The 14,382-nt window shown below is 42.0% G+C and overlaps 1 protein-coding gene across 1 annotated transcript; it reads right to left on the bottom strand.

The window, feature by feature from the left end:
- Window positions 1–400: 400 nt before the first annotated feature.
- Window positions 401–14,162, bottom strand: LOC117776925 (aldehyde dehydrogenase, mitochondrial-like). The gene is made up of 13 exons (XM_034611336.1): window positions 13,988–14,162; window positions 11,632–11,736; window positions 10,467–10,607; window positions 9,749–9,828; window positions 9,490–9,601; window positions 8,232–8,360; window positions 7,692–7,805; window positions 5,385–5,487; window positions 4,545–4,729; window positions 3,793–3,957; window positions 2,519–2,676; window positions 1,932–2,046; window positions 401–824 (listed from the first exon to the last, which is right to left on the bottom strand). Exons 1-13 carry the CDS (start codon window positions 14,102–14,104, stop codon window positions 792–794), a joined length of 1,557 nt encoding a protein of 518 aa, XP_034467227.1. The 5' UTR covers window positions 14,105–14,162; the 3' UTR covers window positions 401–791.
- Window positions 14,163–14,382: the final 220 nt, after the last annotated feature.

The following is a 14,382-nucleotide window of genomic DNA, read 5'->3' as shown; positions in this document are numbered from 1 at the left end:
TACAATTGAGCTGCACCAAATTGCACACACTCATTAATATCAGTCCCTGAAACACCCCTGATTTTTTTCATCAAGATCCATAAATTATTCACTGAGATACTAACTGCCTGTCTCGCAATGTAAAAGAAAGTGGGAAAAAATGCCTGGATTAGTCCCCTGATCCGGATCCACACCAAAATGGAATGGGTTCTTTCCTCACCCATACTGCATCTTTCCTGCTCATTCTGTGTGAATCCGTCCAGTAGTTTTTGCGTAATCCTGCTAACGAATAGACAAACAAACAAAGGCAGTGGAAAACATAACCTCCTTCTTAGAGGTAATAAGGCCCAAGTTCCAATATCCCAGAGTTAGCCATTAACATCTTCTCTGGGATTAGCACACAAAGATGACAACAAGCTTATTGGTTTAAATGATTTATTCTGAAAAATAAGAAATCCCATAGTCCACAGAATATAAAGATACTGTGACTGGTTTCACAATTATATCAAAGCAGGTGGAAAAATTAAGGTATCTGTAAAATAGTAATGAACAGAGTTTTCTATATTCTGGTGACATCATCAGTAATTAATCATGGGTGGAGTACTGTTCACAATTCTGATATATTCAAGGTGTAGATTTTACACATTTAAACCAAGAGAAGGTCTATTAGTGAACAGTACTAAACAAATGGGACTCCTCCTGCTTCAACAGGCATGAACTGTGCATGTGTGACAGAAAGCAGTAGAATTACTCAGGACAGATCACAGAGGGGAGTCTCCTCTCAGCTGCTTCATGGTGGACTGGGCTCACGTCTAAGAGTTCTTCTGTGGAACCTTGATCGTCACCTGACAACACAAACAAAAAAACAAGATTTACTCTCAGAATTAAAGAAGGAATATTAAGTTATGAATGTAACGCAGTGTATAACCAATGACTCAAATACACACAAACCCAGGGTAATACAACAGCATTAAGAAGAATCAGAGTATGTGTTTGTCATGTTTCTTATTGTGAACTAATCTCCATCTTTGATTGTGAGTGAATTATTTCAGTGTAATGACAAGATACCTACCGTTGTGACAGTGCTTTGATATATGTCAGTGTGGTATTGATTTCACTGATACAACAACTAACGTGTTTCAATGTTTGATTTGTTATTTTTTATACAAAATTAATCTTTAAAATAGATACTATGTATGTTTAACTATATATATAAGGTGGGCTGAACACAGAAATACATCGATTTACTCATCTGAAACAGCAATTCTGTCCTTAAATAAACCTGAACCGAACATCCTCCTGAGGTCCAGTAATAAGCTATGTTATTATTTAATTTATTGTCGATGTTTACTGATTGTAACAGAGACATGGCTCTGGTAGCTTATGTGTTATGATGTATCAGCGGACAACAACTGATGATTACTAAAGTGACAATTCAACATTTTAGCGAGTTAGTATTAGCTTCACAGACTGACAGGAAGAGCTAACTGCTCCGAATCCTTAGAGTCAAACAGTGAGCGACATGTAATCTTTCATCTTTACACACCACAACAATGGGAGTCTGACATGAGTGTTAGTGAGAATTTCCCCTTTTTTTTAAGACAATCTACCAGTCTGACAGTTGTGGCTGTGGATGACCAAAACAGGTCGTCACAGGATGTCTTTAGCCTGCACTGTGCAGACAGCATGCTGATTGCAGGAATGTCACAGAGCAATGTCTGCAGAAATGAGAGTCCATCGTTCAACCCTCGGCAGGTAGAAGAGGGCGTGACCATGTATCACTACACATGCACAAGAACCATTGACCCCCTGGAGTACACATGATCAAAACTTCCTGGGGGTGGTCAGTTATTTTGTTCCATGAATGCACTGCAAAGTTTCTTATGTGAGGTGTGATTACACAGTAAGTGTTCTCATACAGCACACTAAGTCGGTGTGTTTTGATCAATTACCGTTTTGACTTCTGTGTAGTTGTCCAGACCATACTCTCCAAGCTCTCTGCCGTTACCTGAAGACTTGTAACCTCCGAACGGAGCCTGAGCCCCAAACACGTCATAACAGTTAATCCTGTAGGGGAACACACACACACACACACACACACACACACACACACACACACACACACACACACACACACACACACACACACACACACACACACACACACACACACACACACACACACACACACACACACACACACACACACACACGAGATGAAATTAATAACGAATGAACAGATGTAAAACAACTGTTGCTGTAACTCACACAGAACCTCAACACAGACTTCAGAAATAAGAGAAGGAACAGTCAAGATTTTATTATTGGTATTGGAATGCACTGGAACAGCACGCAGCAGAGGGACCTGTGTATGTTTAATACCTTTAAATGTGATGTCATAGTTGACAGTGAGTTGGAGTGAATGCTGTAACATCAATTATTTCTATGAGTATTGAGAGAATGTTTGTTTGCTGAATATCAGCAGTATCATACCAGACTATGATGTGCATTGCAATGATTTCAGCAGTAAATCTCTTACCAGACTGTGCCTGCACGGAGCCCATTGGAGACATAGTGGGCCTTGTCAATGTCCTTCGTGAACACAGCGGCTGCTAGACCATACTTAGTATCATTGGCTCTGTCTACCACCTCCTCCAATGTTTTGAACTTCAGAATCTGCATCACTGGACCAAAGATCTGCAGGAGAGAACACACCCATTCATAATTAACGCTAATTAAAAGCACAAGACCGAACCGTTTCACAAACAGAACATTTTCACCTCTTACATTCCCTTCTCCACCTCGGTCAGTCACACACCTTCAGGAACCAGCCTCAGAGGCCCCGGCCTCTTGGTCACAGTGTAACATCTTCAAATGCTGGGGTTCCACACTGTTCCACACAACACATACTGCACTTCTGACCTTACTGGGAGAAGGCTCCCTCACTTGTGACTCTCAGTGAGTTTTCCCTTTTAAAATTTTTTAAAAAAATATATATATCAAGGGTTAGGGGCGAAGGATGTTGCACCTTGTTAACCCTTATGAGGCACATTTTGATTTGTGAATATGGGCTATAAAAATAAAATTTGATTTGATTTGATTTGAAACTCCTGCCTCTTGGCCATACACAGTGAGCGAGACCGTTTGATCCGACCCACATGACAAGTCATGACTACAGGTAATAAAGCAACTAGAAATAACATCACGACAGTGATTGATATTTTCTGCATACAGAAGTGGTATCACTGCTGAGTTTGATATAAGGGAGATTTACTGTATGACTCTATCAAAGGTGAGGACTTGTTTCAGCTAAGAGCAGCTGTGAGGATCATCTTTATCACAACTATCTATCCATTACCAGCCATCACAATGGAGATGTTAGTGTGGCTTATACATTCAAATATTTAGTATGGTTCTCCAAGGATGTTATGGAAATGATCTTGCTGGGAAATAAGGTTCTCCACCGGTGTTCTGGTATGAAAACAGCGTTAGGTCAGTGTTGTGTTTCATTGAGGATAATAGTTACTCAGTTGTGCTGCAGTTCATTTTGCTGTACTGAGTTTTAGAGCTCAGGTTAGCTGATAATCCCTTTTCTCTCTTTTATTTCTGGGGTAAATGAAAACCCACCGTCTTGCTGCTCAAGCCCTAACGCAGAACAACAGCTACGTCACAGATTGCTTTAATGAAAAAAGCCTACCTTTAATGTTATTTTTTCAATTATGATACTAGGAAATGCAGTTAAATCATATATACAACAATATCTACTGTATTTCTTTGTATTTTCTGTATTTGAAATCTTCAGACTTATCCTACCTCCTCCCTGGCAATGGTCATGTTGTCCTGGACGTCTCCAAACACAGTGGGCTGGATGAAGTATCCTCTGTCCGCAGCCACTCCACCTCCGCACATGAGCTTGGCTCCCTCCTTCTTCCCGCTGCTGATGTAGCCCAGAATCTTGTTGAACTGCTCCTGATCCACCTGGAAGAGTCACCACAGAGGGCTTTATCATCTCTGGGGGTCTAAGCATCGAAAATGCCCCTCAACTCCTTATTATGTTTACTTTTTAGATTAATGAGTGGTATGATTATTTTAAATGAATTGCTCGTAGTGATATGAAGAATTCTACAGTTACTCCGAGCTCTATGAAACTTCAATAATAATGGTTGCACAATAATGGTTGCACAATAATGGTTGCACAACCGTTCCTGGTTTCTCTGTCTTCCCTCTCTTCCACCCACGTTTCTTCTCTTCCCCATTTTTGTCCTCCCTTTGCAACTGGTTGAGGCAGATGTCCCGCCCATTGGATTTACAGGTTTCTTCCTCTTAATGAGGTTTTTTTTCTCTCCACTTACATTGGGTGTGTTTGCTTGTTGTGCAAACTGTTGGTTTTGTCTTGAGACGTTTTTAACGTCCTGATCTTCCTATGTAAATTGCCTTGAGATAATGTATGTTGTGATTTCTTGCTATACAAATAAATTGAGCGATAATAGAGAATTACTTTAAGGTGGATATGTGTGGTGGTCTTGTCGAAAAAAATCACGTGTGCGAGTGCGTGTGTGTTTTACCTGAGGTCCCTGCTCAGTCTTTAAGTCAAAAGGGTTTCCAACGACTCGTCTCTTAGCGCGCTCAACACTTCGCTCCAAAAACTCATCATAGATGTCAGCCTGGACGTAGGTTCGAGAGCCAGCGCAGCAGCACTGACCCTGGTTGAAGAACAGAGCAAAGTGGGACTGCTCCACTGCATCTTCCACTGAATGAGGAAATGACAAAGACAACCTTAACTTCACTGGGAAAACAATATTAAAATACTCCTCTAACAGTATGTTATTGTGTATGTGACCTGATGCATTTCAGGACTTGTCTCTTGAAGGAAGCGGTTAAAATGTAATCAGGGAGTGTAATCAGGGAGTGTAATCAGGGTGTGACATTATACCAGGATTACAGATAGGTATGTTTACCATCCAGACAGATTCTGTGTAAACATATAACACAATGGTTTTAAAGAATTTCTTGCACAATTCTTTCAAAGAACCCACTTGATTCAGAAAACTGTGAGAACAGTGGACCTACTAATCACTACAATTCTCCTATTTAACACAGAACCAGGCGGAGGTAATCAGCTATTAAAACATTTGAGAAACACTTTGCCAGATTATCCTGTAAACCTGCGATTGGGCCTCGATCATGCCCCATTTCCTCCACTTCTCCTGAAGGCCTGCATCCTGTCAGGTTTTGTGCTTTGATTTGGAATATTCCAAAACAAAGATACACTCAAATGACCTTAAACCAGCGGCCCCACAATCTACCAGCTCCTGCTTTGCCGAGCAATAGAGATAATCCAGCCTTGATTAGGATGTGACTGTAAAACAGCATGTTGCAGCTGTGAAAACACACAGGTTACATACTGTTGGCATCAGACAGGATGATGTTAGGGCTCTTTCCTCCCAGCTCCAGTGTGACTTTCTTCAGATTACTTTTGCCTGATGCCTGCTGGATTAGATGACCCACCTGATGGGAAAGACAGAGAGGAAATTTACACTTATTAATGGAGATATTGAAAAAAGTACAGCTTATTTAAGAAGGTATGCAGGTTACAAGTGGCCATTAGCCAAACAGATAGACTGAAAATAAGCTGTATGATGTATTTATGCTGTAGATTATTCTGTATACATGCAAGTACTTCATAGTAAAAGTTTACCCACATAGTAAACAAATGACTATGAAAGCAAGTTGAATATTTCACACACTCTTGACGTTTCTCTCTTCTTGGTTTGACCTTTGTCCACCATAATCTAATCAGTTCATCTTTGAGTCTGTGTGATCTGGCATAAGAATGGTGCTGATAGACAGACGGATGGAAACACAAACAGAAAATGTAATGCTTCTTGCCTTCGTGTTGTGGAGACATAATACTGTTCTCTGTAGAGAGCCTGTCTCCTGTCAGTGTCAGTCCAAGCTATCTGAGACACACCCAAGCAGTGCCGCGCAGCTTTTGTCACTACAATGCACTTACAACCAGTAATCATGGTTCCTTTAGCTGTTGTATGTAAACAGATGTTACAGTAGCCAGGTTACGAAAGAGCATGTCAACAGGTCTGACGATAAATGAATCATGCGATTTCATGTAATGTGTGCATGTACACTGTCTCACGATGTGCACGCTGTACAGTTTTTATAACTTGGAAGAGAGATTTTATGTGGATTTCATGAGATGGGGATTCCTGCGGGCATTAGATATGTGGAGTTTTCTGTCTGAGCTGATGAGATTACTGTATTAATGATCAGATTCAGAGTAGGGTCTGCTGTGGGTGGCTCCCTGGACAAGATGTCCACAAAATTGCTTCAGAAAGCAGTCAGGGCTACGTCTATGAACAGGTGACAAGAGTAAAACCTTTCAGTCTGTTTTATTTGCCACTATTTCCTTTGTGTTTTTGCTCCAGTGTATCTACAGGTGGATGCATATGTTACCACATCTCCAACTCTCCCACCCACTTTTACCACCACCCCCACCAATGGGCTGAGAATATTCAAACTACATTCAACATGTGTGTATCTGCGGATCCATCCACACACTAACATAACAAATATGCACCAATGTGCTCCTATAATATATACATGTACTCATATGCATACTGCACATCCATGTATTTACAGTGTCTGCTGACCCCAAAAACCCATATAAGTAACCCCTAACACATGCATGCATACCTACATACATGTCTGCACATTATTCATAGGTATAAGCACACATGCCTGTACTTAATAAATGCCTAAGTATAATGCAGACATTTGCTCCCAATACAAGTAGAGGCATGTGTGCATATGTACCTGAATATATGAAAACTATAAACACAAGACTAATTTAAAAGACATAGATAGATAGATGAACAATCAGACCTCAGTGTGAACAATATAAAGCTGGATAGAAAACGTAATTGCCAGGTGTAACTGAAGTCCTAGGTGAGGAATGTGTCCCTCCCTCTAGTATCTCAGTGAAACTCCAGCTTTGCACATCCATAGCTGCTGGTACTGTCTACACAACTGATTTGTTAAACAACAGGCAGTTTAAATTCCAGAAGTAATCCAAACAAAGAAGAACCTTAGATTCACAGTTCAAGTTAACGTCGTGCTGTGCTTCACTTGATTTGAACTTCTAATGAACCTTTCAAGGTTTATAATCAGATTAATTGTCTCGACAGTGTGTTAAGAGAAAGACAAATCCTAATTGATCCCAAGCTGGGGAAATGTACTTCTTACAGCAGCAGCGAGTCAGTATTAGGTTGAAAAGAGAATAAAAAAAGGCATTAAAGTAAAAATAAAAAAATCTAATAAAAATACAGAATACGCATGTACCATTCACCCTTTACTTCTGAAATACTGTTTGAAGAGAAATTAACTTAAGTAAAGTGCAGTGGCACAGGATGATTGCTTGAGGACATAAAGCGTATCTGTGCATTAGTATGAGGAGATATTAAGATATCCATGGATAGTATACAGGCAGGTATGGTAAAATAAAAAGAATATGAGTTTAAAATGCTATGCATATATATAGATATATGTGTATGTATATTGATGGGTATAAACTCTCCATAGTATAAACAGCAGGGAAATGGGGAAGAATGGGGAAGACTGGGATCGGACCACCGGCCCACTGGTTAGAGGATGAATGTGTTTATAGTACAACTATAAAATAACTGTGACAGTGATCCTACCTCTGTGGATCCAGTGAAGGCCAACTTGTCAACATCCATGTGCCTTGATATGGCAGCACCTGCTGACGGCCCCATGCCAGGCAGGATATTCACAACACCTTCAGGGAAACCCACCTGGAAACAGATCCAAGTTGAACAAGGCTTGAGAAAATGTGACCATTATTCCAGAGAACATTAAAACTAAAAGTCAGTACATAATGTGGTGTAGGAGGAATATAAAATACAACAAGCTCCTACAGTTTAATATGATCCATGTCTGTCAGAGGAATCAAAGGAATCTCTCATCCTTAAGGAAGGAAAGTAACTTATGTCATGGTGCCTGCAACTGTGCTGCATCTCCTGCTGAGCAAATAGAGACTGCATAACTCTACAACTTTGCCAATGGCAACACGTGGCAGACTATTGCAAGCTTCAATAAAACCATTCAAAACTCGAATGTGAAAAAGTATAGAAACGTCTGCTTTGATTCACTCTTTAGCCACAGAGTGTAAATACTGCATCTGTCAGAAATATGAAGAGATCAATGTTCTGTGAGAGTACCTCTTTGATCAAGTTGGCTACATATAGGGCTGTGAGCGGTGTCTGCTCTGCAACTTTCATCACCACAGTGTTACCGGTTGCAAGTGCAGGGCCAAGTTTCCAGGCCTGCATCAGCAGAGGGAAGTTCCACTAGAGAGAAGAAGGGAAGAAAAGACACAATCACATGATACTTCTATCCATGAGTATTTGCTCTTTCTCCCTTTCGCTTTTCTGAGGCCCCTGCGAGGTAGGAATTTGAGTGGGTGCTGCTCAGACTGCTCCACGGTTCAACTTTTGAACTTGAACAAAGTTCAAGTGGATGTGTTTAGTCAGCAAACAGGAACTGAAAAACTGCTGCACTCTTTAGAAAGTACATTTTCTTAACTTTGTTTGTTAAGTGTCAGCCTCACACACAATTTACATGTCTCTTTTTTAGCTCTGGATATGCTCCCTGAAAGATGTGAGCTTCCTGCTCATGTTAGGGTCACGTTCAGATTTGCTTGAGCCCGAAAAAGGAATGGGGAAAAGGATATATATGCATATAAACACACACACACACACACACACACACACACACACACACACACACACACACACACACACACACACACACACACACACACACACACACACACACACACACACACACACACACACACACACACACACGCGCACACACACACACGGTCTATTTTTGCCTGTGAACTTTACCAGTTTAGAATGACTTGGCCTAAAGTCATTTTAGCTTCAATCTGGGCATCTATTCCACATTCCAAACAATGGGCCTCATCAGTGAGACGCTTCAGTCAATAAATAAGTGTTCTTGAAACCTATTTTGGCGCAGTGCTCATCTTGCGTCCCTGAGCACAGCGCAGTGTGGACCTGCACGGCGGCTAGAAGATAGTTAGCATCTTGACCATAGCTGTGCCGGGGGTTAGGAGCCAATAGGCTGTGTAAAGATATGATGGTGATTGTTTGTGGCAGGTTGTTTAGAGAGTTTGTGTCACAGTGTGGAAAGTGGGAGGGTGGTTTCACAAGAAGGGGAAAATGCCTTAACGGGAAAAAAAGAGAAACTCAGATCACTACCCACGTAGTGTGACTTCTCTGCTCAGGCAGCCATTAATCATTGCTATAACAATGTTTGAAAACTTGTTTATCTGATTTGATTGTTAAGAACCTAAACAAGGACAACAAATCCTCATGAAATGTAACTTCTTTCATTACGTCCACTGTGCCAAAACACACTCATTATCTTTGTGTCCCCCCCCGCCTCCCTCACCGGTATGATCTGTCCACAGACTCCAATGGGTTCATGTCTGGTGTAGCAGAAATAATCTCCATCGATTGGGATGGTCTTCCCCTCCCATTTGTCAGCCCAGCCTGCATAGTATCTAAAAACAACACAACTGGTTTAAACACAAAAAATACCTGTGCAGGTTCCTCAGGTCAAAGCTTTTTTCTTTTCACAAGGTCACAGTAAAGCTACTTGGTCTCACCAATGAGATGAGCTAAAGAGCTGGATGCTGCGTGTTTGTTACCTGAGACATTTCACCACAGTGGGCAGATCCACAGTGTAGGAAACAGCGTATGGCTTCCCATTGTCAAGGGTCTCCAGCTCCTGTTGAAACAACACAATGTCAGCTCTGCATGCATTGCAAATTTACATGCTACCTACAAATATATCAAATGGTGGTTTTGATAGACAGTCGGATTATATCCATAGTAAGATAGACAGGAGGGTCATTAGCAGTCTGATCCACATACTAACTTATTCACTTTATTGATTCCCTTCGGTCCTTAAGTACGTTAAAGATCAAGGTGTTAGACCTGACAAGGAGGTAACATCTGCCTTTGTCTGTTTGATCTTAGCTGTAAAACTAATTCAACCAATTCCTATGAAATTTTGTGGAGGGGTGGGGCAGGACCCAAGGAAGAACCCATTCCATTTTGGTGTGTATCTGGATCAGGGGGCAGATCCATGACCTTCTTTAACAATGCAAGACAGGTGTTTTTCAACTTTTTCATTGATTTATCAGAGAATGATTAAAACAAACCAGAATCGTCAATCCTGTATGGTCAGTGTTGAACCTTTCTTACTGATCTATCACAGGATTTATAATCAAGCATGTTTGATTTTAATTTGGCATGATCAGCTTTATATGAACATTGTGTGAATAGTAAATTGTGTGTTCTCGTGTGAATGCAGATAAAGGCAGAAGTGCTTGGTCATTTTTCGGACAGTTAAAAATGACTCACAGCCAGATAGGCAGAATCCCTCTCAATGGCGTCGGCCAATCGGTTGAGTAGCAGGCCGCGATGAGAGGCGTCCATCCGTCGCCATGGTGACCCATACCTAAAGGCATTACGTGCTGCTTTCACTGCCTTGTCTACATCTGCCTGGAAATATTGACACCACAACATGATTAAAACATGGTTGTTAAAAATGATTCTAATTGTGACCAAGAGTCAAAACATTGAATTCTGTCATACATGTAATCCCCTTTAATTTGTATAACAATTTATATAACAATAACCATCATCACCATACAGTAGCTATAAGTCTAATTTGGTGTACTGCTCCCAAAAAAACTAAAAGAAAGTTAAACAAGCTCCCATGAAAGAAGCTTGTTTAGTCATTTCCAGGTGAAGCCAGATCTGTTCAACTTTACCACACATAACCACTAGAAGCTGTGGTGGAAATTTGGTCAACAAACAAGGTTCTGAGACAAGTTGTCTTTCTGCAGAAAGGATCACACAGGAATCACACAGGAAAGGTGGAGCTTGAGATGAAAATGGAAGTGTCTGTGCTAATATTTAAGTTTCTCTGTGTGGGTAACCTCCTGACCCCAAAACACGCAGAGGGGGGGGGATGTATTGTTCTGTGTCTGGAACTTATCGTCTGTACAGGTGTGACTTATAGGCTGCATCCTAAATGTGTTGGAGAGGAAATAGTAGCATGTATGGTTAGGGTGTTGTGTCAGTCAGCTGAGGTCTTCGAACAAAGGACAAACACAGTTAAACCAGAGTAGAGCAAAAGGTCACTATAGAATTCAGGTGATCTCAGGATCAACTTCTGTAAGACATGAATAGACAACGGGCTCACATGCTGGACAGTGGGTGCACCATAAAGTTTATGTTGAGCTGTACCCTAGATGGAAATGGCTGCTGTAAGCATAGACTAGGAAGATATTAAGTAAATTTCCATTACAACGCTTACGATCATGCTTAACACTGCAGCTTTAGAAAAACTGGTTACTCAAGTGACACTTGGTAAGTCTTACTGAGACTGCTTTAAACCAGTTAACAATTCCAATCTCAATCAACACACCCTCAAACACAAAGCAGCGCTGCATGCATCCACCTTCACTGGAGCATGAACATAAGTGTATAGGAGTCAGTAAGTGTCAGAGAGCGTGTGCACCTCATCAGCCTCTGCCACCTGACAGATGACTTCCCCGGTAGCTGGGTTGATGGTGGGGAACGTTTTCCCACTCGCTGCATCCTGCCACTGGTTGTTGATGAACAGCTGAAACATTCAAATGTATCATTAGATTTGAGCCGACTTATTTTACACACAAAAATACCTGCCCATTCTCAGCTGAAGTCAAAGTGAACTCACGTTATCACAGCAAAGAAGTTTGAAGCTTTTATTTTTGTGATGTAATGGCAGGTGAAAACCTCCCTGAGCTGACAACATGCGCTGGCCATATGGCCCCAAGTTCACGGCCGCAGTGAGCGTGTAGAGGGCCAAGAGTCACTTATAGGAAAGTAGAGGGCTGGGGCCAGGGTTCAGAGAGAAGCTCAGTCTCTGCTCAGAGTGGAGATTGAATTGTTTTTCAGCAGCAGCCATCAAAAGCAATATAATGGTTGTTGGTCTTTTACTTAGATTACCATTTTGTAGTTTTTTGGGTTGAAATTGTGATTGGTACTTCATATGTCACTCAGATTTATTGATTTCATTTTTATTTGAGTTACTTTCCTTTGACTTGTACTGCTTGTGCTGCACTTTGTACTTACTAATAAAAGCAGTTCAGTTAAATAACTCTCACTGTGTACATATTGAACATGTGACGTGTGTAAAAAAACACATCCTGTAAAAATAAAAAGGAATGTAGAAAGAACTACAAAGCAAACAGCTTCAACTGAGAGTTGGAAATCCCTCCTCTGGCCTCACCTGTTAGGATTTTAATAATATAATTAGACACTATAGCCCCGAAAAGGATAGATTTTACGCGCACCATGTTTGTACCTTAACAGAAAGAATTAATGTGTGTGTGTGTCTGTGAAGATGTCAATGAAACTGAACTCTAAACAAATGCAGTATGTTAGACAGGGGTGGGGGCAGGGGCAGTTTGGGCTGAATATGTGGGAAAATGTGCGGCCTTCAGATAGTGACTGATAGTAGCCGTTGCTGGCTGGTTTTAGTCTTGAAGTTGGTTGTTGTTGTGTGTGTGTGCGTCACATCGCAGTTCAGTCTTGCACACTGTCTGATAATGCCTGTTTTGAGAAGACTGTACATCTGTGGCATACAATACACTGTACTTTAAATTGTTCTCATACCTAACTTGCTATATTACAGCCTAAACTCCATTAGCTTTATTCAAACATCACACATACATGAATGCACTGTTTTCTTATAAAACTGTGACATACCCTTAGAAAGAATTCAAGCAGCTGCCACTAGGGTCTGAAGGACAGATAGGAAAGGCGTTGTTTTGTCTAGAAAATGCACATGCCATACTGAAAACTCACAAGCTGTCAGCCGATTCAAGGCTTGTTTTAAAACACCAAACCAAACACTGTCAGAATGTGAAGATTTTCCCAGCTACTATCTAAGGAGGGACGAAACGGGGAGCAGCTTCTCATCATTGGCGGATTCCAGTGCCAAGGGGCTGGGACCAGCCTGTGCACTAGCCACGGTGACTCCCCCTCGTTATTGACCAATGAAGTTCTACCTATTATTATAAATATTGCACCTGTCGTCCGTTCGGGGCGACTCTTGACTTCCCCGGCGGTATTAGGCGGCTTGGGGCTGTACGTTGAGTGCCCATAGCTATGTAGTAGCTTTTCCTTGCTTCTAAATAAATACTTTTTTAAACCAAGACCGACTCTACTCTCTCTACCTAAGGAAAAAAGAACACGACACACCTCAGGGGGACTGAGCTGAAAAGAACTCTAACTGTGTAGTACTGTAGCTGAGTAGTACTGTAGCTGAGTAGTACTGTAACTGAGTAGAACTGTAGCTGAGTAGTACTGTAACTGAGTAGTACTGTAGCTGAGTAGTACTGTAGCTGAGTAGTACTGTATCTCAGAAGCAGACTCTGGAAGGATCAGAGCTCTGGGGACCCTGGTCACAGGACAGTGGTGTGGGACAGGAGGGACCAGTACAGGGACCAGTACAGGGACCAGTACATAACCTCACCAGCAACATGTGTAACTTCTCCCCCCAGGCAGTATTTAATAAAAGCAGTTCTTCAGAAGTCTGTTACTTTCTCCCATTGCCTCTCTTATGGTCCATGCTGCTGTTCATTAGAGCAGCGCCCCCTGGCTCCATGAGCAGGAGCAGCAGACCAGCTGATCTGGATCTCAGCTCTGATCTCGACGACACATGAGACCAAACCAGAGCTTGTCCCTGTTCTCTGATTACAGCAATGGAACTCTGTCCCTGTGGGGCCTCGGATACAACACGCACTCACACGCACTCACACACACTTGTTGTTTCGCAGTTGGCCATGTCCATTAACAGGCCATGCACTTGCGGCCAGTCCAGCTCATACCTTGTTGAAGTGGACCTCTGGCTGGGTGCTGGGTGCAGGGATGGCAGCGGCCGAGTAGAGACGCGCCGACAGTCCACTCAGTCCGGGATAAGTCCGAGAAAACACGGTGCGGATCATGGTGAGTCCTCCTGCACGTCCGGTCCACGGTGTGATGAGCGGTGTTCTCCGATCCGCCGCTGGGGGGCGGAGCGGCACCTCCAACCCCCGCCCACTCCTGCTACGTCACAGGCCAGGCGAGAGGATGGTGAGGAAATGTAATAATAAATGTGACCTGGGGATAATAAACACACGAAACCCAGTATGAACTGGAGTCAGAAACTGCTGTATCAAAAACACAGATATTATTTACAAAACATTAAATGTTACATTTGCAGAGGAGGGTCTAATTGTAGGCC

The sequence above is a fragment of the Hippoglossus hippoglossus genome, chromosome 16, assembly GCF_009819705.1.
Source record: "Hippoglossus hippoglossus isolate fHipHip1 chromosome 16, fHipHip1.pri, whole genome shotgun sequence".
NCBI classification, from domain to species: Eukaryota; Metazoa; Chordata; class Actinopteri; order Pleuronectiformes; family Pleuronectidae; genus Hippoglossus; species Hippoglossus hippoglossus.
Note: the sequence above shows the minus strand (reverse complement) of the source record. Positions and strands in the feature narration are given on the sequence as shown.

What these genes read in the sequence shown, in the direction of transcription:
- LOC117776925 (XM_034611336.1), bottom strand. Translation starts at nt 14,104, where the DNA reads ATGATCCGCACCGTGTTTTCTCGGACTTATCCCGGACTGAGTGGACTG. An exon ending in AGGTGGCAGAGGCTGATGAG is followed by an intron (nt 10,608 to 11,631) that starts GTGCACACGCTC and finishes CAATATTTCCAG; the next exon opens with GCAGATGTAGACAAGGCAGT. An exon ending in CTCCGTGCAGGCACAGTCTG is followed by an intron (nt 2,047 to 2,518) that starts GTAAGAGATTTA and finishes GTTCCCCTACAG; the next exon opens with GATTAACTGTTATGACGTGT.